Genomic DNA, 13,653 nt, shown 5'->3' with positions numbered 1-13,653 from the left:
TTAACGAGGCACCCATATTATAGTATCTTTTGCATGTTTGTGACTTCAGTGGGACAGATTTACCTTCAGAGCACAGCCTTTTTACGTTACACTGTTGACTTTGCTGACGTGTATCAGTGGTTTTTGACAAACTTGTATTTAAAATATTTGTGGCGCTAGTCTTATGGGAACTCAGTATCTGATCTGTTGTTTTTTGCAGGCTGTGAGAATAAGAAGAATTCTTCGTCCTTTCTTTCTCCTTCAGAATTCTTCAATGATGAAGAAAACATTAAAAAGTATCAACAGCACATTGCCTGAAATGGCAAGGTAGGTAATAGCATAGAAAACATCCTTTCACAGCAAGTGTGTAGTTGCCCTTAGTATTCTGAGTATGACATGTGAGTGGCTTCCTTCTTGATGGTCTAGCTAAGTGGTTGGTGAGATCAGGTAGTAATGGATGGAGTGTTGTGTTAACTTTTTGATTCCTTTAGTGTGTAAAATTTCTGTGGAATGCATGTGATGTGACTCTCTGTGTGACAGATAAGGTTTTTGACACTAGCTGAGTGGGATTTTTTAATTCTGTATATGTTACATACAGCCCTTTTGTAAGGGAAGAACTGAGGCATCATCTGGGCGAAGGTCTATGCTGTGTTTATCCAAGGTAGCCCCTCAGAGGTACGGGTAGACACACATGTACTTGTCTTGCAGTCGTGACTACCACACAACAAGATACCTCTTTCTTTACATCTTCAGAGTGCTTTACTTCAGCTTTTTCACTTCTAAATGGTTTTAGCAATATATGTATTAAATTTTACTGTCATTAGAAATGTTGAACTGGAAACCCCACTGGTGAAATTGTAACCAGACAGCATGATGCTTTTTGAAAGAGATCTCTTCCTGTGACATGGGTCGTGTATGTGTACAGCTTGCAGAACTCGCTGTCTTTGCCTGTTACTCTTTTAACGAACAAGTCCCAGGAGAATCAAAGGTATATGCAAGCCAAGATACTGTATTTTGATTGGAGGGTATAAATATGGTCCTAACTTTAGAAAAACAAGTGTTAGAATCTCATTGACCTCACAACTCTCTACGCTTATGCTGAGGAGTCCTGAACAAGTGTGGCTCTTACTCTGAACCAAAACTTACATCATCTTCTGTTACCTCCTCATAGCTTCTTAAAAATACCCCTGGTTTTCTTTGTGGCATCCTTTTGCATTTTTAGCAAAGGATATTAAGAATAAGATAAAGTTGATATTAATGCCTATGATCTATTTTCTTTCCGACAGTGTTCTTCTGCTGCTAGCTGTTCATCTGTCTCTCTTTACCATGTTTGCCATGCTGCTGTTTGCTCGAACAAAGGTAACGAATTATATTTATGTTTTGGTAGATCTCGGTGGTTTTTTTTTTTACTTTACTCACATTAGCTGCTGCACGTCTAGTTTTATAATCAAACTGGTGAAACTTGTTTCCCCGAAAAGGTCATGTTACCTTGTCAAACTTACTGGGATGAGTTTAAAGTCCATTTAGAGAGATTTAACGTGTGCGTAGTATCTATGCGTAGTGCTGTTTATGTAAGTAGTGTGTTAGAGGGCCCCTCAGAATAGTGTTAAATCTCTTCATCCTTTAGTGAAGATTCTTTTTCCAGACTGCTCTTTGTTTCTTAAGTGATAACACTCCTTCCTACTCCACAACTGAAATCTTTTACTCTTGCTGTAAGCTGTGGCATATTATGTCATTAGTCTAGCTCCGCTGCTCAGAGCGAAGTTAGATGGTTCCATTCTGAAATGTGGTCGACACCTTTATTTATGGTCCTTCATGTTACTGGTATTGATGTCATTATCACAGGTGAGAAATTTAAAGTCTGTTTATACAAGAGGCTTCCTTATACATTTCTCCAATTTAATCCTTTGAGTTACTTTCTCTGCTTTTGGTGAAACCTTCTATGCTGTTCTGTGTCCAAAGCTCTTAATCTCATCACTTTTTTGTTTATGTTATCACTCATTTCTTTTCTCTTTTCCTTATCTAGCTTTTTGCTAAGTTTAGTTTCTTCTGTGTTTTCTTATCTTCCAATACTGGCATCCCTGGCCATGCCTTGGTAGGTTTTTGCCTGTTTTTGCTTGTATTTTTCCATTGTTTTGGTTTCTGATCTCTCTGTTTTTTCTCTTCCTGCTTCCGAAAAGCAAACTTGAAATTTTGTGGTTAAAATCCCTTTTGTGTTCCAGTGCTCTTGGTATGTTCCCTCTCTCCTAAACTTCCTGTATCTTAATGTAACATACTCAGATTTTTTTTTTAGTCCTTACTTTTTAAGGCCTTCCATAAATGTGTTCCTATGAGCACAAAGATTTGTTGCGTACTTCTCCCAGTAATTTTAGACTTCTCCTTAATCTCAGTTTTGCACCTTCATTCCTACTGCAATTTGCGCTTCAGCCTGCCTCTAGTCTTCCTTATGATTGGCAAATTCCTTGAATTCCCATGTTACAGAATTTCTGGACTTAGAAGCAGAGCTCTTTTTGTCCCCTTTGTTTAGTTGCATGGTGTATTTTTGTATTGTCTCTGTGTGTCACGTCTAATTTCAGTTATGAGCTTTCCCAGCAGATGGGAATATAACTTGTATACCTGAACCAGTCAATTTTGTATAGGTTTAGATGAAAAATAACAAATTAGAGAGCAGTCTGTCTTTCCTTTTTTGATTTGCTAGTCTAATACCCATGCAAAGTAATTGTATCTAACAAGGCAAAATACTGAAAGCAAGGTCTAAAAATATGTTTAGTAATGAAATACGTGCCTCTAGATTTTTGCATTGTCTTGTGTATGTCCTCTAGAGGTACCTTTTTTCCAGTCTTTGCAGCAGATTCAAGGGCTGTGTGTTCTGTACTGCATGATTCATGGTTGTATTGTTTGTACTCTGCATCTTTTTTAGCTGTCTCTACTTGAAATTGGGGAAAAAAATAAATATGTGGATGATCCAAGATCAGCCTCCCAGTGTGTTTTTGCTGAACAATCTGATACCATCAGAGCTTTAGCAGATCATCTGATATTTCCTCTGAGTCACAAAATAATTTGGATGACCTTAGTCGCCAAAGTATTTGCAAATATTTTTTGGGTGCTGCAGCACTGATGTCTCCCCCCCGCCCCGAGATGTTTAAGCTCTATGTGATGTTTTCACTGATACTGTACGTAGCATTTTGAATCTTCGTCTTTTCAAAATAGCACAGTTGCAGGCTTTCCACCTGCCCAACAACTTCCGTAATGTGCACTAATGCTGGTTATAGCATATTGCTTTATATTGTGTGCCCTTATTTGTGTATTTATTTCCTCTAAAATAAGGTGAGGACTATCCTTGCACTCATAGTTTAAGCACATCTTCATGTATGTTATTGAAAAGAGACCTAAAACTTGTCTGGCTGTGTTCTATGTAGATCTGACTGTAATTAAACAGAAGCCTCTGAGTATATAAGGGGATAACTGGAGAAAGGGGAAAACTTCTGTTCCAAGTAGTGGTAGTAACTTTTGTGCAAATAACTAATTCAGAGGATATTAAGTTTTCTATTTGGAAGTCAAAGGGGAAGTGAGAGATGTTTCATGCTCAGTGAGTATGCCAGGAAAGCTGTGGGCGTTTGAGAGGAGGCTCATAATCTATAGGCAAGGATCTTCTGTAACATGGTAGTTATTGAGGCAGCTCTTCGTTATTGAGGAGGCTGCGGGGTCAGCCAGGAGTTGCCATCCTTGTTTTGTTTCTGTTTTTCAGTGTATATACAAGATCTATTTTAAAGTTGTCCTCAAATTGTATTATACTTTTGGACAGGTCCTGGAGTGTAGTCCTAGAGTATACAATTCGGGGTGATTAGGTTTCCATCTATGCTGAGGTACAGCATGCTGTAGCAACAAAGCAAGTAGCTTCTATTCTATACTAATTTTTATAATGCAAGTTGAGACTGAAGATAGTATTAGTCTGTGATTTTTTTTTTTTCTTCCTTTTTTTTTTTTTTTAATAAAATCGTGTTTAGGGAGTCCTTTTAGCTCCAATACACTAATATCTCTTGCAGGCTAAGAGGTGATGCTTTTTATATCAATCAAGGGTGGCTTCAAATTCTTATATTGTCTGTTTGTGACATTATTGTTCTTCCTGGGTCTGAGGTGTTAGCTAGGTATAACTTCTATATTAAGCCTCCTATGTCTGTCTTAACTTGCTGTTCTTCCTTATGTTTTTTACAGTTTTTTAGGCTTGTCTTGTGCTTTTTTCATGGGGTAGTTTTCATTGTGTGTGTAAGAAATTGATTATCGACTGTTCCTCCCCCCTCCCCCACCCCCCCCCACCCCCCGACAGTGATTCTTCAGTGTGATTCTTCTTCTTAGTGATTCTTCAGTGTTTCTCTAACAATGAACATATCTTTGACTAGGATGGCCAGCAGGATAAGGAGTGGGTGGGGTATTTCCGGAATTTGCCAGATTCACTGACATCACTGCTGGTCCTGCTAACTACTGCAAATAATCCTGATGGTGAGCAATCTTTCAGAAAGAACTCTTGTCTCTCTTTTCAAAAATATAAGAGAGTAAGATTATCTTCAGACTATAACCATTTTTTCAGTGGATAGTTCTTAGTCTAGCCAGAGGAAGGTTATGTAAAGATTTTTCATGTCTTCAGTAACTTGATTTTTACCTTTCCTTTGGTGTAGTTATATATGCATCTCTGAAGTGGAGCTATGTAAGAGCAGTTACCAATTGCCAGAAATTGATAGAGGTCTCCAATTTTCATCTTAAGCATTAAATTCTTATTTCCTTTTCTGTTAAAACTGACACAGTGATGATTCCTGCATATTCTAAGAATCGAGCATATTCAATCTTCTTCATACTCTTCACTGTATTAGGTAAGTTACCTCTTGTCTTCCGTAATTTAAATGCACTTTAACTTTGACACTTGTGCATACCAGCTACAGAGTGTTTTATTTTTCTAGGAAAGGTTAATGATAAATTTCTCCTTTTTTGTGTTTATTCCAGTTACTGTGTAGTATCTTGCAAGATAATTTTCATGGAAGGCACTTATGAATGGTTAGGTTTTTTTCAGTAACACATCACAGGGGAATGGATACATTACAGTATATTCAAACATTAAAAACATTTTGGAAATCACAGACAAGAAAACTAATCCTTTTAGAATTTTACATCTGACTTACTATATACATTGAAACTTCTTTGAGAAACAGAAATATATTTCAGTAATTCTCACTGCCTTTTGTTTTCTCCAATAGGCAACTTGTTTCTGATGAACTTACTTACAGCAATAATATACAACCAGTTTCGAGGATACCTTCTGGTGAGTAAAGCGTTCCTAATTTCTATGTTCTGCCATAATTGTAAAATTGTGAAGCCCCTGAGTATTAAAAGTTTCAACTGTGTATTGAAGCAGTATGCCCATCCTTGTTGTAGATACGGTTTTAAAATGCTAAAGGTTCTTTGATGTAGATATTTTTCCGCTTGCATGCTGTTGTAGCTTGATCCTGTTCCATGACAAAATTACCTGCTTGTATACTTCCATGTATGCTGTGGATCTGCAACTTTGACTATTATGGGGGGGGGGGGGGGAAATCATACTATTATAAAACTGAACAAGGACAAATGAACAAGTAACTTAAACTTGGTCTCTGTGAAGAAAACCTGCTGTACTATTTAAATAACTATGGTTGCAAATCCGAGCACTTAATTTCTGAGTAGCACAGCATTAGAAGCCTTCAGTAAATCAGAATCGCTGACTAAAACATCTCAATGTTTGGTATTTTTTGCTTCATCCTTACCATGGTGGGCGTGTGTGATGTTAGAATGATTAGGGCAGTCCTGTGCTTCTAAAAGATGGGCTTGAGCCTTGTGATTGACTTGTACCAGAAGCAGTTGCCAGTAGGTATAGTAGTTATTCTTGGTAGTATTCAGTCTCAGAAGGAACCTGTTGCTTACTCTCCATGCAATGCCAGTCATCTGTGTAATGCTTTAGTGTGCTTCTGGAAAATGCCTGATCGTATGTGATTCTCTCCATTTTGTGGAATGTGAATCAGATGTGTAGTGTAATGACCTCTTTTGTCTCGGGTGCCTGTATTAGAGAAGTAAAAGCTGACAAAGCAAGCGTACTTTTGCATGTTGTTAAAGGAGTGTGTAATCTGTGGTGATGATGAAACTCGTCACTAGAAGTTCTTTCTCCTTTATTAACAAGCTGTGCAATGCGCTTTGTTGCGTTACATATACCGGTTGTTTAATCTCCAACTGGGAGTGTAGTCAGGATTCCCTTAGCAGGGAAGAATGTAAGTGCTTTTGTTTTCTGTATGAGATTGTTCAGCTGCACTATCTGGGAGGAATTGTAATAAGCTGAAGCAAAAGTGTTTTGGAAAGCAGGGACAACACAAGTCAAATGAAAGAGCATCTTGGTTACTGCCAATAAGATGTACTTCATCCAAGAGGTTAAATTTGTGACTTTCCTATTGCTATTCCAAAAAGAAGCAACTGAGTGGATAGGTGGTAGAAGGAAGAGACTGCGTGGGTGCAGCTGGAGATCTCCAGAACTGGCTTCATCACCAGCAATGAATGCAGAACATCCAAGGTGCAGCACAGTTACTTAGCAGTTAACACACAGAGTAGATTAGTAGAAATAACACAGTGCTAGGCTTAGTATTAATGATTATCACACTGATAGCACACAACTGAATCTTTGGTCAGATAGTCATCAGTCAAAAGGGGAACTGTCAGTCTCTTGCTCCTCAGAACAGGCTCAGTCTTGATCTTGCTGAGGTGCCATCAAACTGAGATTTTATTTTTTTTTTTCTTTGAGCTTTGTAACTTTCATGATGAAATTTTTCTCTCGAGTCTTGAGTTAGTTCTTCAACAGTTTCACTCCCACCTGTGGTTTTTTTACTTTCCTCTTGCATATTTTATAAAATCTCACAGCCCAACAGCAATGTTTTTGGTAAAGCTGAGTCAGGGTAGTGCTATGCAAAAGCACTGGAGTCTGACAGCTAAACCTCTGGGCTGTAGGTTAAGCTTTTTTCCCTTTGTGCCAGTACGGTGATGGCCTCTGTAGCTTGGAATGAACAACGGTTCCTGATTGTGTACATTCCAGCTGGTCTTTTCTCATGCCCATAGTTTCCTTCAGGTTTGGTGGCAGGGGAAACTCGGTGATTTTGACTTTGGGTGTGATCTCCCCTTGCATATAATCTTATAGTTCCTTCCCCTTACATAGTCTCATAGTTCATTCAGCCTTCCCAAGGAGGAGTGGAGTTGAGGGCTTGGGTGAAAAGTGAAATAATAGCTGCTCTAGTAGAGCTCCAGAGAGAAGGTAAAGTTTGTTGGATAGTAATCCTTAGGCAATATTACACAGAAGGAATGGCCCCCACCCTCTTCTGGGAGAGGGGTGTTAAAAGGTAATATGTACAAAGAGGAATTTTTGTAATCCTTTTCTCTGTTTCTTCCCTTCTTTCTCCATTTTCCTCTTTCCCGTGTGATAGCATGCCATAGTCTGACTCCCAATAAAGGAGTGAGTTTGCTCAACTCCCAGCTGAGTTTGCAAGTGATTATTATGAAAAAATGAAGCACAAAAAACTGTGGCTCTGGCTTTCTTCTTTTTGGCAAGAAGCTGGAGTTGGACAAACCTGTCTAACTCTTCTCTTTGCACAGTAGTATGAATTTCTGTGAATACTCGAGCTTTGCTGTTGCCATTGTCTCCAGAACAGGCATGTGCTTGTGCAATCCAGAATTAAAAATAAACCATGACCTGGATGTTTACTTGAACTCCAGAGACTTGTTTGCTTGCTTCCTTCTTTCTCGTACATGGAGTTCTTGAAGGGAGCGAGGCCTAGGGAAGTCTCCTATTCTGATCTGTAATCACAAATCTGGGGTGTTTGCCAGAAGATCAGGATATTATCTGACCATAGGACATAGTTCCGCTTGAGGAGCTGGGTAGCCCTTATCTTCCCCGAGTCCGTTTGGTAGGAATGGGCTTCACTGATTTAAGCCTATGACTCTTTGTGGTATTCCTTTTAAACTGTGGAGACCCTTTTAAACTGGGTCTCTGTCTAGTTGGACCCAGTATCTGGACAACTAGGTTAGTGGCTAACGATGGGGACTTTGGTGGGAGAAAGAAAACAGTATCTTGCCTTCCTGAAAAATTAGTTTAGTTGAACAGATAAGGCCCTTTTTGACGCTTGCCGTAGGTTCTGTCGAAGGGCTGGGCAAATAATTTACGGGTCTTATTTGTATCATCTAGTTGGATTTCCTTTAAACAAGTGTAAGTAAATTGTCTCCTCTGTGGTGTTTTTACTGTCCAGAAATCGGTTCAGTCCTCTCTCTTCAGGAGGCGACTGGGAATCCGGGCTGCATTTGAAGTACTTTCCTCCACAAAAGAGACTCCTGCTAATACACAACAGTAAGTGAAGAATGTTGAAACAGTAGATTATCTAGGAGAAAAGAGCAGATTTTTGATCGCCTTGTTTTGTTTAGTATATTTACTGAGGATCCCTTCTTGAAAAATGGCAGTCCTTTAAATCCTCATCTCCTTTATTTTACTTTTTCTTTAACTGGATGTTTATAATACACTGTTTGGGAGTCTTATGGGGTCTGTGTCCTTTTTATTTCTACTTCTAATTTTATCTGCTTTTCAAAAAAAGAAAGAGGTAGGAATGCGTTTGGAACAGCTATTTTTGCCATCAAGACAGTTATCTGTTTCAGGGCCCATCCTGTTTTCTTTTAAATAGGTCGTATGTCAGCGTTGGGGCCTTACTACGAGTGCTGCAGAAAGTTGAAATGGATTCTTGCTGCAAGCAGGTCATTGTGAGAGTAAGAACTATATTTTTGTCGTCTTTGTTGGTGACAATCAAACCTGCTGATGGGACAGAGGGCTGAAATTGCCTTAATCACTTCATTGATCCAGGAGTAGTAGCTTTCAACTCAGCTTTCTTTATGCTGCTTTCTTTAAGAGTGTGAACAGAGGCCCAGCTCAGTGTTTATGTTTTGGTCTTCAGAACAAGAACAGTCTCTAGGCAATGATTTCACCTTAAAGTTGCTATTTCTTTGGTTGGTGTGATGAAGAGTGCATTCACCTGTAGAGACGCGTAGAGTAACGAAAACTCTTGTTTTGCAGAGCTACTTTTTCATTTACTTTACTTTCTCTCTGGAAGTAAAGCATTTTTCACTGTGGTCTAGAGCTGTTGCCTATAGCAGCTTCCCTCTACTATTTGAAAACGTTAATGTTTTTTGGTTTTTGTTTTTTTTTTATTTTATTTTAGCTGTGCTGCTCCCCCTAGATATTAATACTTGTATCATGCTACAGGGAGAGTGGTTTTGCCTAACTAAAGACTTAATTAACATTGCCATTCATGCCATGATTTTCAGAGATTAGAGAAATTATTCAGCTCTAATAGGAGATGTGGAGATTATTGGTGTGGTTTCAGAAAAATTATCTAAAAGTAATGTTGCTTTTTAAGAACAACATTGCAGCAGGATTTGGAAGTTCATATTGTAAGATCTTCTGCCAAAAGGAAGTGACAATTCAGAGCTGATGGCTATAGCATCAGCAGTTGGCTGGCTCCAATGTGAAGGTTGGAAGTGGAATGAAGACGCATACATGTATTACTTCCCGTTTTTGTCTGGGATAGGGGTTGTGTAAGCAGAGTTGCCTGAAAAAAACCACCCTGCTCTGTAATTATGCTGAGCTGTCCATTGCATTGTTAGTTAGGTATGCAAACCAAGTTTTAGTTTTTCTTCTTGTTGCTGGTGGTTTTTTTCCATTTCTTTCGTTGCTATGTGTGCTACAGTTGCAGTTAGTGTTTAGCATGCTATGTAAGTGTTTCATCATGTTACTACCTGGAAGGATGGAATTATTTTACAAATTGTAACTTCTGCAGAACAGTGATAACTGACATAGTCTCTTCATTCCTTAGATCATAACATAATAATGGCAATATTAGGTGAGGCTAAAAATTGAAGTCTATCAAACGAGCATGCTCCATCTTAAGCAGCATGTGATCCCAGAGAGGGAAAATAGAAAAGACAAGGCGACTCCCACAGTCATGTGGCAGTTTTGTGTTAAAGCAATATTCAAGCTCACTCCAGTACCTTGGTGTAGGTTGTATTACATCTCTGTTCCTAGACTTTTAAGATAGTCTGAGGGTGTTGGCACTGTTTGAAGATGCACCTATTGCAGGTGTTGATCTGAATGTTTCTCTTTCATGTGAAGTCACTCAGAACGTGCTCCTGTGACCAGCTGTCAGCTGCCCAGTTTCAGAAGCTCTTTGAAGAACTAGACAAAGATGCCATTAAGCAAGTACGTATCTGACAATCATTTATAAAGTGTCATAAGTTGAGTGTGGTCTTGCACAAAAATAAGTGATAGTATTCTGCTGTAAAGCTGATAAACGTACTTCACAACTTGTTGAACGTGGGATGTGATGAAGTGTCAATGATTTTTACGTTGTTCGTGGATTGCTTCTTATAGTCACAAATGGCATTGCTTTGGGGGCTTTTACAGCATTAGTTTGGGATTGCCAGGTAGTGTTAAATGTACACAATGCATGGTGGTTTATTCTGTCAGCATTTCTAAGTGACTTGGCCAGACGAAATAGATGAGGGCTCCGTGTGTGTATTTTGTTTAATAGGAAGATTCATTAGAAGGAAACAAGGAATAGGAGTTAGACTTATAGCATAGACTTCCTGAAAAGTGCTGTGCAGAAATGAGTACCTCTGTAGTAAATTGTTTTTGATGAAATGCGAGGGATTTGTCTTGTCCTGACAGTCCTATATTAAAGCAACGTATCTCCGCTATATATTAGTCTTTGCAGGGTAACACTTAAATACACTCAAGCAAAGCCTTTTCTCCAGTCCCTGAATGAAGAATGCAATGTGGATGCTTTAAGTGTTCAGATGATGATGGGGAGAATGCAGTCTTCTCCACTTGGAGAAAGAAAGAAAAAAATAAAACTTTTCAAGGATTAGGAAATGTTCTTTTCTATGTTTGCATGTAACTAAGACTTCTGAAACTTTTAAGGGAGATTAAATGCTAGGAAATGGGGAAGGAATGTGTACAATTAGTAGCTTGGTGTTTAGTTTACCTGCCTGGGGCATTGGAGAGAGGTTGGATTATCTCCCTTCTTTGCCATTAGCTTGTGTTGTGCCCTAATTGTCAACACATTTGCTAATCAGAAATGATCTCTTGCTGCTAGTAGCCAGAGCTTGGAAACACCTTCCTACTGAAATGTCAAAATTAGCATGCGGCCTTGAAGTTTTGCTTTGGAAATGTCTGTTTCTTAAATCTGAGATGGAGTGTGGGGTTTTTTTCTGCATCATTATTAAAATGCATATGCTTTGTGTCTCAGCAAATCCTTTGTGTTCTTTTCAGCACCCTCCCAGTCCAGAGTACCAATCCCATTTTATGCAGAAAATGCAGATTGCCTTTGGCCATCCCTACTTTGGCTACTTGGGGAATGTTGTAGCCCTTGCAAACATAGTTTCTATCTGTGTAAGTAAAAGCTTTTTTTTTTGGTCCTGTCCCCCTGCCGCCCCCGCCCCCCACCCCAACTTCAGTTCTGTTGTTGTTCTTTAGTCTCTGTTCTGATAACCACTTTTGTAGCAGATGTCTGTGTTTGGCATGCTTTAGTCATGCAAAGTCTTAGGAGAGAATACCTGCAGTTAAAAAATATATTGTGAGCTGCTTGAAAAGGTCTGTGCAAAGCGTTAAAAGACTGTGTTTTGTTTTTCTGCTTAACTGTTTTATGCAGCGGTAAAGCAGTGGATTCATAAAATATTTCTTGTTGTTTAAGGTGGTTTTGGTGATGGATGCAGATAAGCAGCCATCTGAAAGAGATGACTTCTTCCTGGGGGTAAGATGCAACAGTATTCCTACAGTTATTGCTGTTCCCTGAGGTTTCAATAATTCTAAGAATTATTTTTATTTTTCGGGGTGAAGGCTATCAACTTCGTCTTCATCCTGTACTATGTGCTGGAAATGTTGCTGAAAATCTTAGCAATGGGCTTGAAAAGGTATTTGTCATACCCAAGCAATACATTTGATGGACTTCTGACTGTAATTTTGCTGGTAAGCTTTTTGTTAACTTCTGTATTCCTGGATTTGTTGACTAGGATGATTAGGAAATGCAAGAGCTAGTGGAATTGCTTTTTATTCAACACTAATATACTGAGTTAAATAGCATGAGCCAGTGCTGTGGTTTTCAGTGGCTTGAACGTTTTTGTGGCAAATGGTTCTCTTGGGGTCTCCTTTTTGGAGGTAAGCTTTTTTAAATTGATGGAAAAGGTGAGCTTTCTTATAAGTAGCCTTTTTAATGTTATTTGGAAACATTCAGCTCTTGGAGTAATTACATAAGGAATTCTGTTACAAAGCTAATAATCACTTTGCTTTTTGAATTAAAAAAAAAAAATAGCAGAAGATTATTATCATTATTTGGTAAAAGCGTGAAACCCATATGGCAGATGAGGCCAAATTCACAGTTAATGTAATTCATTGTATATCCTTATATGTGTCACCATTGGACTATGTGTGTACATTGAATTAATTTGGGGAATAACTAGTCAAATATGACAATTTCAGAGCTTTAAAGGGAGTTAAATTAGAGGCTTAAAGCTCTTGAAAATGTTTCATGTCAAGAAACTTATGTAATTTTTGAAACTCAGAATTACCAAGTAAGGTTTTGACTTTTTTTTTTCCTTCCTTAACTAAAGGTTTTGGAGATTGCAACTTTTGCTGTGTACGGATTTCCTCATCCCGGTTGGTATGTAATCTCTGTGAACTGTTTGCACTTTGCTCAGTGTTTGGGCTGGGTCAGGGGAATATACACACATGTTCTTACACACTTATGTCATTACACTATGATTGTCAGCCCAGTCCATAGTTTACCAGACCTAGTAGAATTTCTCACCCTTGTAGTCACTAGAGGCCATGCAATATGGATAAGTGAAATAAAATTACTATTTTTTTCATAAAATTTAGAGTTCTGTTTAGTTATTCTGAGAAGGATGCATTTTTATTACTTGTAATCTGATGTAAAATAGTATCTTAGCAGACCTACGCTTACTAAAGGTGCAGGAAGGAATTTGGTACAACATACACAACCAGCTACTAACCTAGTAAGTTTCACTATCAGATTGTCCATAAGTCCAATTATATGAATTCCTGAACAGCTGGCAAAGCCCCTTCAACCCTGTATGTAGATTGAAGTCTGAGTTTTGTTTTGTGCTGTAAAATTTAGTAGAAGAATTCCCGTGGACTTAAACTATTTATCCATACTGGAATAGCAAGCAGTTGTATTTTGATTTTAAGTTCAAGCAGTTCTTGGATAACTATCTGGATCTTTTTGTCATTATCAAGAGGATAAAAATCGTTGTTTCATCTCTTAAAATCTGAAAACTGCCATCACGACGAAAGAGGAAAGCAAAGGACTTCTGGAGGATTTCCTGAATTTTACTTTCAGGGGTGATTTGTAACACATTCTGATACTTTGTTTCTTTGTACAAGCTCATTCTTAAGACATTGCCTCTCCCTAATTTTTCAGGGTATTTGTTATGTTGCAATCAAGAAGTTGTCTTAATTTACACTGTATCTGTAAAGAGACCTGATAGATGTTACAGCTAGAAATGGGTTTTATTTTTTAACACTTCTTGCACTCCTGTCACTCAAAAGTGATGGTT

The 13,653-nt window shown here is 38.4% G+C and overlaps 1 protein-coding gene across 2 annotated transcripts in view; it reads left to right on the top strand.

The window, feature by feature from the left end:
* TPCN2 (two pore segment channel 2) overlaps window positions 1-13,653 on the top strand; it is a 33,358-nt gene that overhangs the window by 7,190 nt on the left and 12,515 nt on the right. For both annotated transcript variants that reach the window (XM_072863517.1, XM_072863518.1), the window contains 12 exons: window positions 200-306; window positions 1,266-1,338; window positions 4,380-4,479; window positions 4,782-4,847; window positions 5,229-5,293; window positions 8,286-8,383; window positions 8,712-8,793; window positions 10,193-10,279; window positions 11,351-11,470; window positions 11,772-11,831; window positions 11,918-12,046; window positions 12,688-12,737. In XM_072863517.1, the coding sequence (XP_072719618.1) occupies window positions 200-306; window positions 1,266-1,338; window positions 4,380-4,479; window positions 4,782-4,847; window positions 5,229-5,293; window positions 8,286-8,383; window positions 8,712-8,793; window positions 10,193-10,279; window positions 11,351-11,470; window positions 11,772-11,831; window positions 11,918-12,046; window positions 12,688-12,737 (1,037 nt within the window). The remainder of the gene's footprint in view (window positions 1-199; window positions 307-1,265; window positions 1,339-4,379; window positions 4,480-4,781; window positions 4,848-5,228; window positions 5,294-8,285; window positions 8,384-8,711; window positions 8,794-10,192; window positions 10,280-11,350; window positions 11,471-11,771; window positions 11,832-11,917; window positions 12,047-12,687; window positions 12,738-13,653) is intronic.

Source organism: Ciconia boyciana, chromosome 6, assembly GCF_034638445.1.
Source record: "Ciconia boyciana chromosome 6, ASM3463844v1, whole genome shotgun sequence".
Classification (NCBI taxonomy): domain Eukaryota; kingdom Metazoa; phylum Chordata; class Aves; order Ciconiiformes; family Ciconiidae; genus Ciconia; species Ciconia boyciana.
Note: the sequence above shows the minus strand (reverse complement) of the source record. Positions and strands in the feature narration are given on the sequence as shown.